Consider the following 18,752-nt stretch of genomic DNA (forward strand, 5'->3'; position numbering starts at 1 on the left):
AGCTATAAACAGTGATAATGCAGATAAATGGTTAGATAGCGTGGAAGATAAATTAAAATATAGACTAAATATCATTTTTGGTCCCTAACAAAAAACATGATCCTCACATTAGTCCTTTACAAAAAAGAATTAGTCTCGAGGTCTCTAAGAAATTCAAAGTGGACCTAGTTAGTTGAAATCGTGGTCCTTCACAAATTCAAAAAAAATCCATGTTAGTCCTTTAAAAGAACTAAAATGAGTCCACTTTGAATTTCATAGAAACCAACTGACTAATTTTTTTTTAAAAAAAACTAAAGTGGAGACCGTATTTTTTGTTAAGGACCCAAAATAATATTTAATCTAAAATCCATCAACAATACGAGATTTGAGACTTGTTCAGTTCAGTTATCATAACATTATAAGAGTTAGTTAGAAATAGATTGTTAAGATCAAACGTCACTATTTGGAACATTGCAAAGTTAGGTTAGGAATATTACCAAGGCAGGCTTTGCAAAAGAATTTATGATATTGATGGAGACAATTTTATTTCTCCTTGAGAAAGATGATGTCCCAATTATCAAACCCTAAAGTGGTGTTTGGTTCAAGGATTCTTCATTGTTTCCTAGCAAAGTGATTCCCACATATCCAATTGTCCATGTTTGGTTCATCGATTTCTTCAATTTTACCCAGCAAAGTGAGTTGCCTAGTTATCATGTTTTGCATGTAAAAAGTAACAAAATGACGGTTCTATAAAGCATTATTGAAAGTGGTATTTGTCTTTGAAAACTGGATAAGTGAAAAGTGGTACAAATAGGTGACACAATTACCCCCACATGTGAAAAGGATAATTGGTCTTATAGGGTTATTTTTAAAAGGCTAATTTTGTAATTTTAATAAATTTTTCCATAAATATTTTATCTTGAACCAAACACACATTCAGGAATTTCACTCAAATTTTCCTAGTAAAATTTTGCCCATCCAAATAACTTTTTTAAAATTTTACGATCTATCTCACTTTTCCTGCAGATCCCTAGTAAATTTTTTTTTCACTGAACCAAACACCACCTAAAACAAAAGAAAAAAGAGAATAAGGAATGGGGGATAAGAGATAAGCACGAGAAAAGATGGAGGGGATTTTTGAGATATCTATGCGTTTGTATGAGACCCATATTTTAGGAGCACATCTTGGGTATTACGGTAGTCCCAATTAGTGGGTGTAATATTGGTATTCAGACTATTATGTATTATGGGTAGTATATAGTATAAGGGAAAAGTGTGTATAATTTTAAAGGATGTAAAATTGTGTCATTTTAAGAGAGAGAGAAAGAGATAGATTAAGGAGGAAAGAGAGTTGACAGAAAAAATAAAGGTGTGGGTCCCACCTCTTTGTGAGAGTGAAAGGATGTAAGTTATGTAATTTTAAATGATAGACATTTTTCCCATAGTATAAATATAAAAGTGAGTTTTTTTTTTCTATCTTGAATAGAAAAGGTGACATGACATGTTGTTATTGGTCTGTACATACGTCGGTTGTATGCTAGATTTTTTCCTATTTTAGGGTCTTCAAAGGGGATTTTTTTAACATGCGGGCATGTTTGATTGGACGCTCTTTTTCTAAAAAAAAAAATTCTCTTATATTTATACTCTTATCTTTTTTTTAAATTCCTTCTCAGTCTTTTTATTTTTTATTTTTTAACAAGTTCCACCAAGGTCGGGACCGTAAAAAATGAGTTCCTTCGAAGGATGGTGGCACATAGGGATTAAAGGGGTAAATTTGATCTTTTCGAGCACATGGGTAGTTCAAAAAATTAAAATTTTAGTGATTAAAGATCACTTGCAAGACACCCATTATTTCATATTACCGTAAACTTTGAGGGGGATGTGAACGTGGGTATAATTTTCTGTATTAATAATTGAAGGGATATAATATAATAGTGGCCTAGTGGGGCACATGTCCTCCATTTTTATTTTTTTCTTCCTAAAATGAGAAGTTTTCCCTCTATGCCTCGATCTGATGTCAAATGTACTTCAGTGTTTCTCATTCCATGACAAGTTTCCTTTTTCTCTGGATGCCCATTCTTTTGTATATAACAGTAAAGAATGTGTGATTCATGTGGAATGGAACAAGCCTCTTCAGTCTTCAAAAAGCTGGCTTCTTTGTTTTCAAACTTGAAACCTTTGAATCTGAATGTGTGTTTGAAACATTTGGGTTTGAAGTTTCATTTCAGTTCTTAGGTTGCTCTCTCATTCATTCCTTCTGTTGCTTACGGCAAGTTTTCTCCTTTCTTGTGGTCTCTATTCTTTCTTTTTACATTGTGGTTGCTATTCTTTATTTTTACTTATTAGGAGTTATTTTTGTCAAACTAATTGCAAAGTATTTTAGTGAGGAAGATTCAAACTAATTGCTGTCTTAGATTTCTTTATAATTATTTTTTTCTTTTTCAGAATTATCGTTCAAAGCCGTGAAATGGATTTATCATTTATTTATTGTTGTGTCTGATCCTTCAAAAGTCGTTATCTCATTTGATTATTGTCATGTTAATTGAGGCTGAGGACACAAATCATACAAGCCAGAAAAAATGTCATGTTTTTATTATGTCTTTGAGACAATGGGATACTCATTTCTTATTCATTTGTCTCGTTTATCATCAACATCTATTGTCACATTTTTCATTTTGTCTTTGAGAAATTGGAATATTTTTAACCTCCGTTTGAAGCCGGTTTGTTAACTAATAATATGGTAATAAAAGTGCAACTTAGTTAAATTAGTGGAATATCATTGACTACGTGATTTAACTTTTTTTCCTTATATTTTATTTTATTCCTTTATGTAATTGCCACAAATATCTTATTGTAACCTTTTATAAACTGAACATAATCTATACTTAATGAATTGATTCTTTACATGGTATACGAGCTTCCGTGGTCAAGTGGTCACTAGTTCAATTCTCACCGTCTCTCATTCTCTTAATAAAAATTATTAATTATTGTGAACTTTCTTAGCATAGGTAGGCTGAGCCTGATACATCATCCACTCTCCAAGTCCAATGAATTTTTGTGTGAGAGGACGTATTAGAGATATATAACACTATTAATGTGACCTTATTCCAAAACTTAAGCTTTTGGATTGAATTGGTTCTTTATAAACATCATCCCAAACTAGTTGTGGATTTATGTAAAAAATATGCTTTTGGCCGGTTGATCCACATGCTTGGTGGTTGCATCCACGTTTTCTTAATTATATGATTCTTTCTTTCCCTGGGGTCATTTGGGTTTGTATTCTCTCCTACTCTTACTTTCTTTAGATTTCAATTTCAATACCCAGTGCTTTGATTATACACTTTTTTGTGTTAGAGGCATTATGGAGGTCAAAAGCACAAACCAGATAGAGGCAGGCACTGATTCCAATTATGACAGAAAAGCTGAGATAAAAGCATTTGATGATTCAAAAGCTGGTGTTAAAGGTCTTGTAGATTCTGGGGTGAAAAAGATCCCACGCATGTTCCATTCTGGCAAGTTTGTAGACACCACTGAAAACTCAACCAGTGATTCCATGTTGAGTGTTCCCATCATAGACCTCAGAGACATACACAACAGTCAAGCTCTACATACAGAAGTTGTTACCAAAATTCAAAGTGCATGCCACGAGTGGGGATTTTTCCAAGTGATTAACCATGGAATTCCAATCAGTGTTATGGATGAGATGCTCGATGGAATCCGTAGGTTTCATGAACAGGATCCTGATGTTAGGAAACAATTTTACACTCGAGATTTAAAAAATAAAATTCTATATTATTCCAATACTAGTCTGTTCCGAGACAAATATGCTAACTGGAGAGATACAGTTGGATGTTCTATGGCTCCTTATCCACCCAAACCAGAAGAATTGCCTTCAGTATTTAGGTAATGAGTTAATACTGTACTTAGATTTTATAGTACTTTATAATTTTGCAAAAATGGTTTCTGTCTGTCTTTGTATTTTTTGTTATATATCTAGCTGTGTTTTCAATAAGAAGATTATGGAGTTAGGATATTTGTTACAAGGAGAACATTTCATATCTGATATATGTTTTTTTTTTTTTTGGGTATTGGTCACTTTTGCATTTTAGTTTCAGAAACTGTTAATTTGAACAATTTGTAATTCTTGATGAATTGTTTATGTACTTGCAGAGACATTATGATTGAATATTCCGAGAAAATAATGTTACTGGGTTGTACAATTTTTGAGTTATTTTCAGAGGCTCTTGGCCTTCATCCATCTTACCTCAAAGAATTGAATTGTGCTAAAGGACTTTTTAATCAGGGTCATTACTATCCACCATGCCCTGAACCTGAATTAACTATGGGCGCGTCCAAGCACACTGATAGTGACTTCATGACAATAGTTCTACAAGACCAACTGGGTGGTCTTCAAGTTCTTCATAAGGATCAATGGTTTAATGTTCCTCCTGTGCATGGAGCTCTTGTTGTAAACGTAGGAGATCTTCTACAAGTAAGTATGTAGTGGTTATTATTAAGCATTTTCAGCAGTTTTTATGTTTCCTATATATAGATAAATTGTATTAAGATAACTACAAAAGATAAAATATGGGAATTACTTTTCTCATGTTACATAAACAAAATATTATCTCCTACACTCACATTTCTCAAATGGGTCCCACAAATTTTTTCTCTCTCACCTTTAACTTTTTTCTCTCTCTTACTTTTTGTTTGAGCATGAGATAGTACTTCTCTTATACAACATAAGAGAAGTATTACCCATAAAATATATACATCAAATCCAGTGAGATGATTTTATGGTTTGGGCTAGCTTTTTAAGTATGTATTGTTTAGATATTGAGCCTTATCCTGTCTCAGGTGAATCTCTTTTCATACCCTAATCTTTCTAACTATTATTATGGGCGCGCACACCCCTTTTTTTCTCTGTCTCTTGTTTGCACATTGTGATCTATCACTTTACACAGCTGTTTCCTCTATAAAACTGCAAGCTCATTGATCCTACAGAAATTTTGATCCGTTAGGATCAAACATGTATATTGAAAGCGTAGGAAATCAGGATTCAAATATTTTCCGTTTTTCTTTTATTTTCTATTGATTAGGATTGATTAGTCATTGCTAAGTCATTCTTAGCAATTCTTTCTTGTATAAATACTCCCCTTATGCAATTTATTCAAATCAATATACAAAAATACAAAATTCTTATATATTTCAATATGGTATCAAGAGCAGGTTCGTTCCTACCCTAATACAGCCATCTTTAAAGCTAAAACACCACCCAAACACCATCCAAAACACCTTCTCACTTCTGTCCAAACCCAAATACCCTATCTATAGACCTCCAATCAAGAAAGTGAAGTGACCATTCAACTCAGAAGGCTTCGACGAGTTGAACGCCACCGGACCCATCGCCGTCAGCCGTTGCACGCACCACCACACTCGCGGCCAATCTCCGTCGTGTGAGCTCCGCGCGCCACCTTTTCGGCATTTTTTTCCGCCACGACTTGCAAAAAATCACTCGCCGGCGTCTCCCCTTCCTATTCAAGAGGTCAGATCTAAAAAAACAAAAACTTGATTTTTTCATCCACGGTCAAATCCTCTCTCTTCCTTCATGTCTTCCTCAGAGCGTTCTTATGCTTCCTCATCAGTTCCCAATACTCAATCCTCTGGAGACAACTTAAGTATGCAGATTACTAGTCACCGGTTGAACGGTAAAAATTTTCTGCAATGGTTTCAATCTGTTAAGTTGGTGATCCAGGCAAAAGGTAAGATGGGTTATCTTGAGGGAAAAATTAAGAAACCTGCTGAGGATTCTCCTGATTATGAAAATTGGGAGATTAATAATTCTTTGGTAATGGCATGGCTGACTAATTCCATGGAATCTCATATTGGCCAAACCTATTTTTTCTTCGATACTGCCAAGGAGATTTGAGATGTTGTTCAATAAAATTATTCAGATCTGGAGAATACCTCTCAAGTCTTTGAACTGAGAAATAAGTTGAGAGACTTTCGTCAAAGGTGTATGACTATTACTGAATATTTTACCGCACTAACAAATTTATGGCAGGAACTGGATCTTTATTATGCATTCGATCTTAAAGGATTGGAAGCGAATACCCAATTTAAAAAACACTTAGAGAATGAACGACTTTATGATTTCCTTGTTGACCTCAACCAAGACCTTGATGAGGTTCGTGGTCAAATATTGGGGCAACGACCGTTACCCTCACTTGCTGATGCCTTTGCTGAAGTTCGTAGAGAAGCATGTAGACAAAGAGTTATGCTGTGAGAAAAGGAGTCAATTGATAAGTCTGATGATATGTCTGCATTGGCTGCCAAACGTACCATTGACCGTTCCTCTCAAAACGAGATGGTCGTCAATGGTGCACCCATTGCAATAAAATTGGTCATACCCATGAGAAATGTTGGGAAATCCACGGGAAACCTGCAAATTGGAAGCCAAAAGGACAGAACAAAGGTCGTGCATATTAGGTCTCTACTGATGACAAGGTTGATGAGCCTTTTGCATGCTCTGACTCTGATGGTGTCTTTCTTAGCAAGACTCACCATGACATATGGAAGTTGATCGCCACTTCATCAAAGAAAAATTAGATAATGAAAGTGTGTGTATGATGTATGTTCCTACCAAAGAGCAGATTGCAGATATCCTTTCCAAGGGCCTACACCGTCCAGCAATCAAAGACTTGATTAGCAAGTTGAGAATGATCAATATTTACCTCCCAACTTGAGGGGGAGTGTAGGAAATCAAGATTCAAATATTTTCCGTTTTTCTTTTATTTCCTATTAATTAGGATTGATTAGTCATTGCTAAGTCATTCTTAGCCATTTTTTCTTGTATAAATACTCCTTATGTAATTTATTCAAATCAATATACAGAAATACAAAATTCTTATATATTTCAGTAGAAAGATGTATGGATGATTTTTATCACCAAACGAACAAAAACTTAAGGAATGAACAAGGCCTTGGGAAGAATTGACTATGTTTAATCAAAGATGTAACCGTGTTATGGCATATGACTTGCCACTATGCCTAGGCATTATATTTTTCCTTGATATGGCTTTCAGTGGATCATTATTAGAGTATATGAGCTATACTACACAGTGAGGTCCACAATCAGATTAGTTAAAGTGATAGTTAGATTAGTTAAAGTGTAGTTAAAGTGGTTCAACAACTTTCCTGATTTCATGGAGTTAGTTGCCACTTCAGCAACTGACCCTTTCTACTGATGTACTATATAGACTCTATCGTAATCGTTTTACATTTAATGAAAATAATCAGAATTTCAGAATCTATCTTCTCTCTCAAGCTCTCTGTATTTCTCTGTTATCTTCTTGAACCAGCTTTCGTTTATGGTATTAGAGCTTCAATCTTGGGGCCCTGATCCATCACTTGTTCTTCCATGGCTTCCGCTACACAAAACCTTGTTGATACTACATCTTCTTCTTCTCCTAACTCTTCAAAAGACTCAAGATCTCCAATATTTTTCAATACACAACTGTCAGTGAAGCTCACAAACAAGAACTTCCTATTGTGGAAACAGATCGTTGAACCACCGATCATAGCTCATCAACTAGAACATTTCCTGGTCAATCCTCACGTTCCACTGCGCTTTCTATCTGATGAAGATCGTGCAGCTGAAAAAGTGAATTCAGCCTTTGTTGAGTGGGAGAAAACTGACAAAATGTTACTTACATGGCTTCAATCTACTCAGAAGAAATCATCAACAAGATCCTTGGAGTACGACAATCTCATCAAGCTTGGGACAGAATTCATCGTTACTTTGAATCAGTAACCAAAGCTAAGGCAAATCAAGTGAGTTCCGAACTCAAAAATATCAAGAAAGGTGATAGAAGCATTGAAGAGTATCTTGCGTGTGAAGGCTCTTGGAGACACACTAATTGCAATAGGTGAGCCACTCACTGACAAAGAACTTGTGCGCATTGTTCTTGAAGGACTACCTGAAGAATATGGTCCTTTCATCACATATTTCAGAGGCAGAGATTCAAGTTGCTTTGATGATTTAGAGTCTCAGATCTTGGCTCAAGAAGCCATGCTCTCAAAATTTCAATCACATGCGTTAAGCCTCAACTCTGTCAATGTGGCTCATAGTCCTCAGCTAACAGTTGTTCCACGTGCTCCAGATCAAGGAAGTTACAGACCACAAGCACCACTAGTTCAGAACTCTTATGAACATGGTAATGTCACCAGACCCTATATGCAGCAGCCAATCCGTGGCGGTTGGCGTGGAGGTAGAAGTGGCAGAAACTATATGAATCGAGGTGGCAGGAGCTTTGTTGGTGGTAGATTCTCAGTTACTTGTCAACTCTGCAAGAAAAATGGACATGATGCCACCAATTGTTGGTGGAGATACAGTAACAATTCGTCCTCATCATCAGCAAATTCTTCTCATCTTCCAATGAGCTCAAACACTCCAATGAACTTTCCAGCCAATTTTCCTGCTGCAACAAATATGGCAGTCTCTCAATTGTCACCTAATCCGAATTGGAATATGCAGCCTGCTTTTCTTGGAACTTTTCCCAATGTGCAGCAACAGCCAAATAATTTCTCTGGATCTTTTTACAATATGCAGCAGCCAAATAATTTTACACAGTCTAGTCATCCTCGAGCATTTGTTGGTTCCTCAGATAATCACATGGCTTTGGATTGGTACCCTGACTCAGGAGCTTCACATCATGTAACTGCCAATCCAGCAAGTTTGTTAAACAACAGTCAATATGATGGTCCAGAACAGATCTTTGTTGGTAATGGTCAAGGTTTGGCTATCTCTTCTGTTGGTTCTAGTAGTTTTTGCTCTCCATTTCCTCCACATGCCTCACTGCATTTACACAATCTGCTTCTTGTTCCCAAAATCACCAAAAATCTCTTAAGTGTGAGTCAATTTGCTAAGGATAATAATGTCTACTTTGAATTTCATGCTACTTATTGTGTTGTCAAATCTCAGGAGTCTCAGGAGGTCTTACTTGAAGGCTCTCTTGGCAATGATGGACTCTACAAGGTCAAAGGTCTCCCAACTACTGCTTCTGTTTTGTCTCCAGCCTCTTCAAGCTACCTCTCAGACAAATCTGTCCATACTATAGACATTTGTAATCCTTCATTTTGTAATTCTGTTCAATCTGTTTGTATTCCTAAGTCATGTAATCCAACTTGTAATAATGCTGTAGTTGCTGATGTATCTAGGAATTATACTCTCTGGCATTCCAGATTAGGACACCCTCATTTTGACTCCTTAAAAAGGATTCTATCTCATTGTAATATCTCATTAGGTAATAAAATGGTTCCTGATGTTTGTTCAACATGCTGTATGGGCAAGTCTCACATATTGCCATCATTACCCTCATCCACTACATATTCTGAACCTTTCCAACTTGTTGTCAGTGACTTGTGGGGACCAGCTCCCATTCCTTCATCACAAGGCTTCTTGTATTATATCACATTTGTGGATGTTTCCACTCGGTTTACTTGGATCTATCTTCTCAAACAAAAATCAGAATCACTTCTTGTTTTTAAGAATTTCCATTCCCTTATTTCCACACAATTCAAGCAGACCATTAAATCTGTTCAAACCGATTGGGGAGGGGAGTTTAGGCCTTTTACAAAATTTCTCACTGAATTGGGGATCACTCATCGTTTGATATGCCCTCATACTCATCACCAAGATGGGCTGGTTGAGAGGAAACATAGGCACATAGTTGACATAGGCCTTACTCTCCTTGCACATGCCTCCCTTCCTTTAAAATATTGGGATCATGCTTTTCTTACAGCTGTGTATTTAATAAATAGATTTCCCACTTCTGCTTTGCAATTTCAAATCCCTTACTTCTTGCTTTACAAATCTCTCCCTGACTTCCACTTTCTCAGATCATTTGGCTGTGCCTGCTTTCCCCTACTTCGGCCTTATAACAAGCACAAATTTGATTTCAGGTCACATGAATGTGTCTTTCTAGGCTATTCCCCAAGCCACAAGGGATACAAATGTCTCAGTCCCGATGGAAAAGTCTACATCTCTAAGGATGTTATTTTCGATGAGTTTAGATTCCCTTTTCTCACTTTGTTTTCCTCCTCTCCCTCCACTGCCCAAAATCCAACAGATGCAACCCCTTACTCTAGCACTATTATCCCTCCATCTTGGTCCTTACCCAATACATCACACTCCCCTTTTCCTTTATCCACTGTCTCTCACTCTCCCTCCCTTACTCAGTCGAGTCCCCATCACATTTTACCTTTCTCACCCCTTCCCATATCACCTATTCCCATACAGTCTGGTCTCTTTCATCCTCATCAGTCACGGGTATCCCCACAAGCTGTGTTCCCCCTCTCACAGCCTACTTTATCTGCTGCATTGCCTTTATCTACTGCCTCACCTTTATCTGCTGCCTCACCTTTATCCCAGGATTCCTTATTACACCCGTTACCTACAGCCTCACCCTTACCACAGCCTTTGTCTGTTGCTCCTCCTTTCTCACCTAATACACAGCCTGCTTTTCTTGGTTCCTCTGTTGGACCCGTAGATATTACTCCAATTGATACATCAGCTACTACTAGGCATTCCTCATCTTCACCTCTGTCTTCAGAAAATAACAATGCCAGTTCACGGTTAGCTTCATTATCCCACATTTTTTAGTCTTCTCTTATCATCTCCCAATTGTCCAGCTCTAGTAATAATTCTCCTTTGTCAGTATCTTCCTCTCCTCCTGTTCACTCCTCTGGATCAGATTACATCCCTCCTCGTCATCTTAAGCTATCTTCTCCTGCACACACTATTTTTACCAGGTCCAAGGGTTCTGCACCATCATTGTTCACTGCTCATATGGAGCCTACTACTGTAAAACAAGCTCTCTTAATTCCAGAATGGGTGCAAGCAATGGATCATGAATACAATGCTCTTCTTGCCAATGGTACCTGGTCTCTTGTTTCTCTACCTACCTCCAGAACATCCATTGGCTGCAAATGGGTGTTTCGAATCAAAGAAAACCCTGATGGTTCTATCAACAAATACAAGGCTAGACTGGTAGCCAAAGGTTTTCATCAACAACTTGGCTTTGACTACAATGAAACCTTTTCTCCTGTGGTCAAGCCTATCACTGTTCGCATCATGCTCACCTTAGCATTGTCTCATGGCTGGCCTTTCAAGCAATTTGATGTTAATAATGCTTTTCTCAATGGAGAGCTCTTGGAAGAAGTCTACATGACTCAACCTCCTGGCTATGAGGTTGCTGATAGGTCACTAGTTTGCAGGCTGAATAAAGCCATCTATGGTCTCAAACAGGCTCCTAGGGCCTGGTTTGAGAAGTTTCAGGCAGCCTTACATCAACTTGGATTTATTTCTAGCAAGTGTGATCCCTCTCTCTCTTCATTCTTCGCACAAATGGTCACTGTATTTATGTCTTGGTCTATGTAGATGACATTATCATCACTGGTAGCAATCCTGATCTGATTCAGCACCTGACAAATCAGTTAAACTGCAAGTTTGCTCTCAAACAACTTGGTAACCTGGACTACTTCCTTGGCATTGAAGTCAAGTCTCTCTCTAATGGTCGATTGTTCCTATCTCAGTCCAAGTATATTAAAGATGTGTTGCATAAGGCTGGTATGACAGACTCAAAGGGTATCTCAACTCCTATGCCAAGTGGTTGTAAACTCAGCAAGCATGGTGCCAACTATGTTCCTGATCCCTCCCTCTACAGGTCCATTGTAGGAGCTTTGCAATATGCCACCCTCACTAGACCAGAAATTGCCTTTAGTGTTAACAAAGTTTGTCAATTTCTCTCTCAGCCTCTGGAAGATCAGTGGAAAATTGTTAAGAGGATTCTACGTTATCTTAAAGGCACCATCTCGTTTGGTCTTCTGTTTCATGCTCCTTCCAACCTACAGCCTCTCTCCCTTGTAGCCTTTTGTGATGCTGACTGGGGTTCTGATCCTGATGACAGAAGATCTACCTCAGGAGCTTGTGTGTTCTTAGGCTCTAATCCCATCTCTTGGTGGGCAAATAAACAAACTTTAGTTGCTCGTTCCAGTGCTGAGGCTGAGTATCGCAGTTTAGCACATACTGCTGCTGAAATTCTTTGGGTTCAGTCTTTGTTAAAAGAATTGCAAGTTCCCATCAAGGTTCCAGTAATCTACTGTGACAATCAAAGCACTGTTGCTCTTGCTCACAATCCAGTTCTTCACTCTCGAACCAAGCACATGGAACTTGATGTTTTCTTTGTTAGAGAGAAGGTGCTTGCAAAATCTCTCATTGTTCAACACATTCCTGGAACCTTACAAGTTGCTGACACCTTCACAAAGCCTTTGTCTGTTGCTCGCTTCAGTGAACTCTGGGACAAGCTTAAAGTTTTTGATCATACTCTATTACTTCACCCTCCTTGTGCTTGAAGGGAGAATATTAGAGATCAATTTTGCTTATCACTTTATGATACTGGTTGCACATACTAAGTCACATGTCATCCTACCCTCCATGAGCTTAAGGGGCGAATATTAGAGTATATGAGCTATACTATGTTCCAGATGGTCCCTTTTTAGTCCTTTTCCCCTTCATTTCACCCACTTCTTCTTGTCCCTTTCTTTTTTACTTTTATTTATTTATTTATACATATATTGTTATTTTATTTTATCTTATTTTATATTTTTATTTTATTTGTTTATTTTTATTTATTTATTTTTGGCTTTTTTACTTTTTTACTTTTTTTTTTTTCAACCGTTTTGTATCTTTCATGTGGGTTCATCTACCACCGACCCCAATTAATTTGGGATAAAGGTGTTGTTGATGTTGATGTTGATGTTGATGAGCTATACTACACAGTGAGGTCCACAATCAGATTAGTTAAAGTGATAGTTAGATTAGTTAAAGTGTAGTTAAAGTGGTTCAACAACTTTCCTGATTTCATGGAGTTAGTTGCCACTTCAGCAACTGACCCTTTCTACTTATGTACTATATAGACTCTATCGTAATCGTTTTACATTTAATGAAAATAATCAGAATTTCAGAATCTCTCTTCTCTCTCAAGCTCTCTGTATTTCTCTGTTATCTTCTTGAACCAGCTTTCGTGTAATCATAAACAATTTATCTTTTCTGTTTTTACATTTCTTGCTCCATAGATATTACTATAGGTGCTTGTTGGTCATAATTCACAAATGTGCTTATGTTTGCTCATAGGAAAAAAAATAAAAAAAATACTAACATGCTTCTTCATAGCAACAGTTTGTCAGGACTATATTTATGAATTGCCTTGCTATTGTTGCAGCTTATAACAAATGACAGTTTCGTCAGTGTTTATCACCGGGTCTTATCAAGTCATATAGGGCCAAGAGTTTCAATAGCTAGCTTCTTTGTAAATTCTTATGATCCAGATGAAGGTACACGAGAGGTTTACGGTCCAATCAAGGAATTGTTATCAGAAGAAAACGCACCAATCTATAGGGACATTACCATAACTGATTTCATGGCACATCATTTTGCAAAGGGTCTTGATGGGAACTCTGCCTTGCAGCCTTTCAGGTTGTGAAATGAACAAATTTCGACACCAAAAGAACTCGATAAAAACTTATGCACTCTTAGATTCTCGTGGAGCGTGCTGTAATGTTATTATTACTTGTGCCTTTAGTTGTCTTGTAATTTTTTCCATAACAAGTGACCTTTATGCAGTAGCATCAAGTTCTCAAAACAGAATAAGAAATTGTTTCACTTTTTTTTAGATGCCAACTAGTATTCAAAGCTTTATCGGGCTTATTAATATGGTTTTGTATTTGAATCTCTCCACAATCCAAAGAGTTGGGGCGGAAATCGACTCCATTATTCTTTGAACATGTCAAATTCTAGAATCTAGTTGCGTCCCTATTAAAGCAATCAACTTTTAGGGGCGTTTATTGGTAGAGTAGTAATTTTTTAGCACTTGGGTATCACGATTATTGAAAATATAGTTGAAAAAAAAGGTGACCGGAAATAATACAAAAAAAATATTTGGTAGGTCAAAATATTATCGGAAATATTTATTAATTTTACTGAATGAGTGTTTGGTTGATGTTAAAATATTATTAAGAAAATATGTAACTTTTACAAAATTACACTCCCTCGTAATAAATAACTTTAAACACGACGTTTTAGAAACAAAATTTATTAAACAGATTCACAAAACAGCAGTGCATTATGAACCACGATGGAGATGTGGACATGTACAAGGTTAGGCAAGTTTCACGGCCTGCATCATGAAGTTAGATGGAGATCTGGTTAACTATTTGTGAACAACTTATGCTAGGGCTCACAAGGGTATTTTTGTCTGCAAAAAATGTAAATGGAAACCCAATAGGCAGGCATAAAAAATTATCATGTTGAATGAGGTTTTTATTTTAGTGTTAAATTGACACCTGGTCACAAAATATTCCAAGGCAAAATTTATGTTTTTCTTGTATCAAATATGGATATAAATAATTCCCACTATCAAATTCCTAGATATCCATTTTATTACCATATACCAAACAGCCCCTTAGGGGAAATTATTTTACGGGTTGACTCTATTACAAATACATCACTTCCTTCTCGTCACATTTTTTTTCCTTATATAAATATGACGTTTGAGAGAAATGTCAACCAATCTAATCTAATTAGTTTTTAAGAGCGTTTGAGGCTTGGATTAAATTGGTATTGAGGTAAAATATCAACTAATATAATCCTAAGTTTTTTTTTTGTTACAATATAATGGGATTAGGTTTATTTAAAGGGGAATCATTTTCTCCTGCTATTGGAGAAAATGATCCATTCCTACAGATACAATCATAAATGAGTTTCATCTTAGATTTTTTTTCTCTCACCTTAGATTTTTATCTCACCTATTCTTTTGTGTCAGTTGCATGAGAGTAGTTTTCTTCTATAAAAGGAGAAAACTAAACCCCTTATTAAAAATATAAATATGATTTAATCTTTTCCAATCTAAATCGATTTTTAAAATTTTTGTCAGATTTGTTATCATATAAATTTATCAACATGTAAGATATCTAATTTTATCAAAATGCATTATATACAAGTTTGAAATAATTCATCAAAACACATTAAATACAAGTTTTAATAAATTCATCAAAATGCATAGAAAGACATATCTAAATTTTAAATTATTTGTCGATCTTACCTTATAAATTCAATAAATTCATTGAAATATATCAAAACACAAATTCAAATTCTATATAATTCTAAATTAATTTCCATTTCTTTAAGGGATATCCAAATTTAAGAGAGGGAATCAAGTTCAAACAAATTCATCAAAAAATTTATGGTCTTTCCTTTAACAAGAGAGACTTTTTTTCTCCAACCGAGACACAAATTTGTGGGGCCCACTAGAACTAAAAAAAAAGGTTGCATGGCTTTTGACGGTCTCAGTAGGAGATAAACTCCTTATATATATATATATATATATATATATATATATATATATATATATATATATATGGGTGCATATTTTCTTATGTTGTAGGATAGTAGGAGAGAAAAAAAGTAGAGATAAGTTAAATGTGGGTCCCACATTTTAAATTAAAAAAGAAAAGAAAAATTAATTGGCACGGAAAACGAATTTGTGTAGGAAAAAGTTCTTATCTCATGTAGAAGGAGATAATGATTTTCATATATATATATATATATATATATATATATTTTTTTTTTTGTGACAAGATAAAACCCCTTATGTTAATGAGAAATTATACTCTTATGCTACATAAGACTCTTATCTCATTTTACACTCACATAAAAAGATGTGCCTCTCTTTTCTTTCTTTTTTCTTTTTTTAAAAATTGGTGGGCTCCATTTAATTTATCTCACAACATGAGATAGATTCTCTCATACAACATGAGAGAAGTAAAACCCTATGTTAATTGTTAATCATGCAACATATATGTGTAAAAATAAGAGAGAAATTGATTTACCAAATAATATATATAAGTTAAAATTATTTTTACCGAATATTTTTAGGGATTAATATTTTTAATGTAGTAAGAGAAAAATTTATCCCATACACACATAAAAATGTGTGGAGTCCATATTTTTTTCTCTCTCTTTTTTAACATGTCCACACATGACCCCACATACTTTTATGTATGTATTGAAGATAAAATCATCTCCTACAATATGAGAAACATTAATCCCATATTTTCATCTTAGAATCCACCTTGTATTGAAAGTTTAATATCATATAGGTGATATAATGTATTATATCAGTCCAAAATTATCTAACATTTCATTGATAATCAAGATTAATGTGATATATAAAGGGCAATTGCAAATCCCGAGTGCATTCAACTTGCGAGATAGGGGTAAGGGTCAATTACGAGAAACCTTACCTTTACATTTTTATAAAAAAAGTTGTTTTTCATACTCGAACTCGTGACTTTGCAGTTATAGGGAGCAACTTGCCCTCGTATAGTATAATAATCCTAACCTGTGTAATATAGATTTAAGAATTGATTAATGATTTAATCATGAAATTAATGGTCTAATTAGGTTGAAAAATTAATTAGGTAAAAATAAATCATTTTTGGAAAAAGTGCAAAAAGTGAGAGTTTTGGAGTATAATTGCTAGTTCGCAAAAGTTACCAGAACTTAAAAATAATTGAATGGAATATAATGAAATAATTTTAGTGAAAGTCTAAGATCAAGTTAGATGAGTAAAATGGATGAGGAGACATAATTAAGAATATGCATTATTTTCTTTTACTTATTGGCACCTTAGATATTTGATGAAATATCTTAAGTTAGACAGAATGTCTTTATGCGTGAGCCGTGAGCCATTGGAAGGAAAGCTTGATTTGCAACTTCTTGTGTGGTCATCCAATCAAGAAAGTTTCAACTAGAGAATTGCTTAGAATCACTAGACAAAGGTAACCCCTAATTCAAATATCCTTGAAAGTGAATGTGTGAAGAGAAAAAGAGTGGGGAAAGTGGCGGTTTTTATGAGTTTGTCAGCAATGGAGGCTTGTTTGATCTCACCCAAAGGTTGGAATCTACTCCTTGCTTGATTGTGAAGCCATTGGTGTTAAGAAATCTCATTTCTATCTAAGTTTTTGATAAATTGATTTCTAAGTTACATAATGCGACATTTCCATGGTTGATATGGTTAGAGTGATGTGTAGCCTTAGGTCCTTTGGAATATGTGTTAAGGAATTTAAATAAACAGTAGAAAAGGAGTTAGATCATCATTTGGATTTGGTTTGATATTTTTGAAAATTCCAAGTGATTTTAGAGTGTTTCTTGCAATGCAAGTAATTGGCTATTTGTTATTGATATTTCTTATTGTCATTGAATTCTAGGAGTGATTCAAGTAGTGTAATAGAGAGCAAACAACCATTGGATCAAGTCTAGGTGTTGCTAGTAGCTTATGATTGGATACTTTGTTACAAGAAAGGTTTGATAGGAAGCTACTGCAGGTATGCTTTCGGACATTGGAATTTATCTCGTGCTTATTTCACATACCCTGAAGGGGTAGTGGTTTATGTGGCATATGTAATTGCATGGATTTGATGTGATGCATTTGATATATGTATATGTATGCTATGTTTTTGCACTTGGTATGTATCAAGGAGATTTCCTTGTATAATTCATAGAGTGTAATTTCTCTGGCTAGTAGGATTTATTGTTATTGCGGCATGAGCATTCTGGAGGAATGTTTGGATGAGCATTATTTGCATAGCATGGATATGTATATGTTGTATCATATGATTTGTTGCTTTTATGCTGAAGTGAACTTAGGGGTGGAGGAATCTTCAAGGCCCCCTGGTTTACTAAGATATATATGTATATCTCATCCCGCATTATGAGGATTTCAGGTACAGGTACTGACGGTGCAAGAGCATCATAAGGTACGAGGCCAGACTAGATTGCCATGCTATTGCATGAATATGGGATTTATTTTGATGTATATATTTATATCTCACATGTCATATATGTATTTTGGAGAGTATAGGGGATATCTATACCTCTTTTGATTATGCATATGTATATATGTTAGTGATATGTGTATATGATGTCAACTCATGTATTCTTTTGCCAAATAATCCATTGATTATGTATTCATTTGGAGGATTGTAAATCATGTTTATGTAGTGTTTTTTTGAGAGTATGTTAGCTCACATGTATAGGATTGTAATTCATAGACAAATGATAGATTTATGAATTGTATATTGGAATGGACTTAGCCTATGCTCATGCCTTTGGTCATCTCTTTTGTTGATGGGAGCCAAGGGAATGATCATAGTGTTTTGTAAGCTAAGTTCCACGATTTGTAATGAATATGTACTGTAAATGATGCCTACTTGAAATTCAATATATGCATGCTTGTTATGTATTGAGTTATTGAATTGGTTGGGCTGAGAATCAATTAGGTACCTTTTGTTTAAATTGGGAAACGTTGAGAAAACAAAGGTTATGCTGCCCAAATTCTAGCTAAATCTCATGAGGAGAGGTTGGGTGAGTGCTAGGACTAAGTTTGAGGTATGAACCATTGGAGTTTGGAAGGGGGATGCATCTTCCCCTAGACTTGGACTTGAAAAATGTGGGAATTGGAATCCCCTGGCAGCGCGCTTAAGCGCCCAGGAGCGTGCTCAAGCGCCCTGCTGCCCCTGTGACTGCCAATGCATTCGGCCTCCTCGCGCTGGAGCGCCCTGTGTGGGGGCTTAAGCGCCCAGGGTTGCGCGCTTGAGAGCCCTGGTTCGCGCTTGAGCGCCCTTAGCCGCTGAAGGAGGAGATGCTTCTGCCT

The 18,752-nt window shown here is 35.8% G+C and overlaps 1 protein-coding gene across 1 annotated transcript; it reads left to right on the forward strand.

The window, feature by feature from the left end:
• Positions 1-3,200: 3,200 nt before the first annotated feature.
• Positions 3,201-13,609, forward strand: LOC133292134 (1-aminocyclopropane-1-carboxylate oxidase homolog 1-like). The gene is made up of 4 exons (XM_061490515.1): positions 3,201-3,251; positions 3,334-3,882; positions 4,150-4,471; positions 13,263-13,609. Exons 2-4 carry the CDS (start codon positions 3,341-3,343, stop codon positions 13,521-13,523), a joined length of 1,125 nt encoding a protein of 374 aa, XP_061346499.1. The 5' UTR covers positions 3,201-3,251; positions 3,334-3,340; the 3' UTR covers positions 13,524-13,609.
• Positions 13,610-18,752: the final 5,143 nt, after the last annotated feature.

This window comes from Gastrolobium bilobum, unplaced genomic scaffold (genome assembly GCF_033153095.1).
Source record: "Gastrolobium bilobum isolate Gb01-03AN ecotype WA unplaced genomic scaffold, APGP_CSIRO_Gbil_v1 utg62027, whole genome shotgun sequence".
NCBI lineage: Eukaryota > Viridiplantae > Streptophyta > Magnoliopsida > Fabales > Fabaceae > Gastrolobium > Gastrolobium bilobum.

Bases quoted from the DNA above. Each gene is read 5' to 3' on its own strand.
- LOC133292134 (XM_061490515.1), top strand. From the start codon at position 3,341: ATGGAGGTCAAAAGCACAAACCAGATAGAGGCAGGCACTGATTCCAAT. The intron at 3,883-4,149 runs GTAATGAGTTAA...ATGTACTTGCAG, and splicing joins GAATTGCCTTCAGTATTTAG to AGACATTATGATTGAATATT. The intron at 4,472-13,262 runs GTAAGTATGTAG...CTATTGTTGCAG, and splicing joins ACGTAGGAGATCTTCTACAA to CTTATAACAAATGACAGTTT.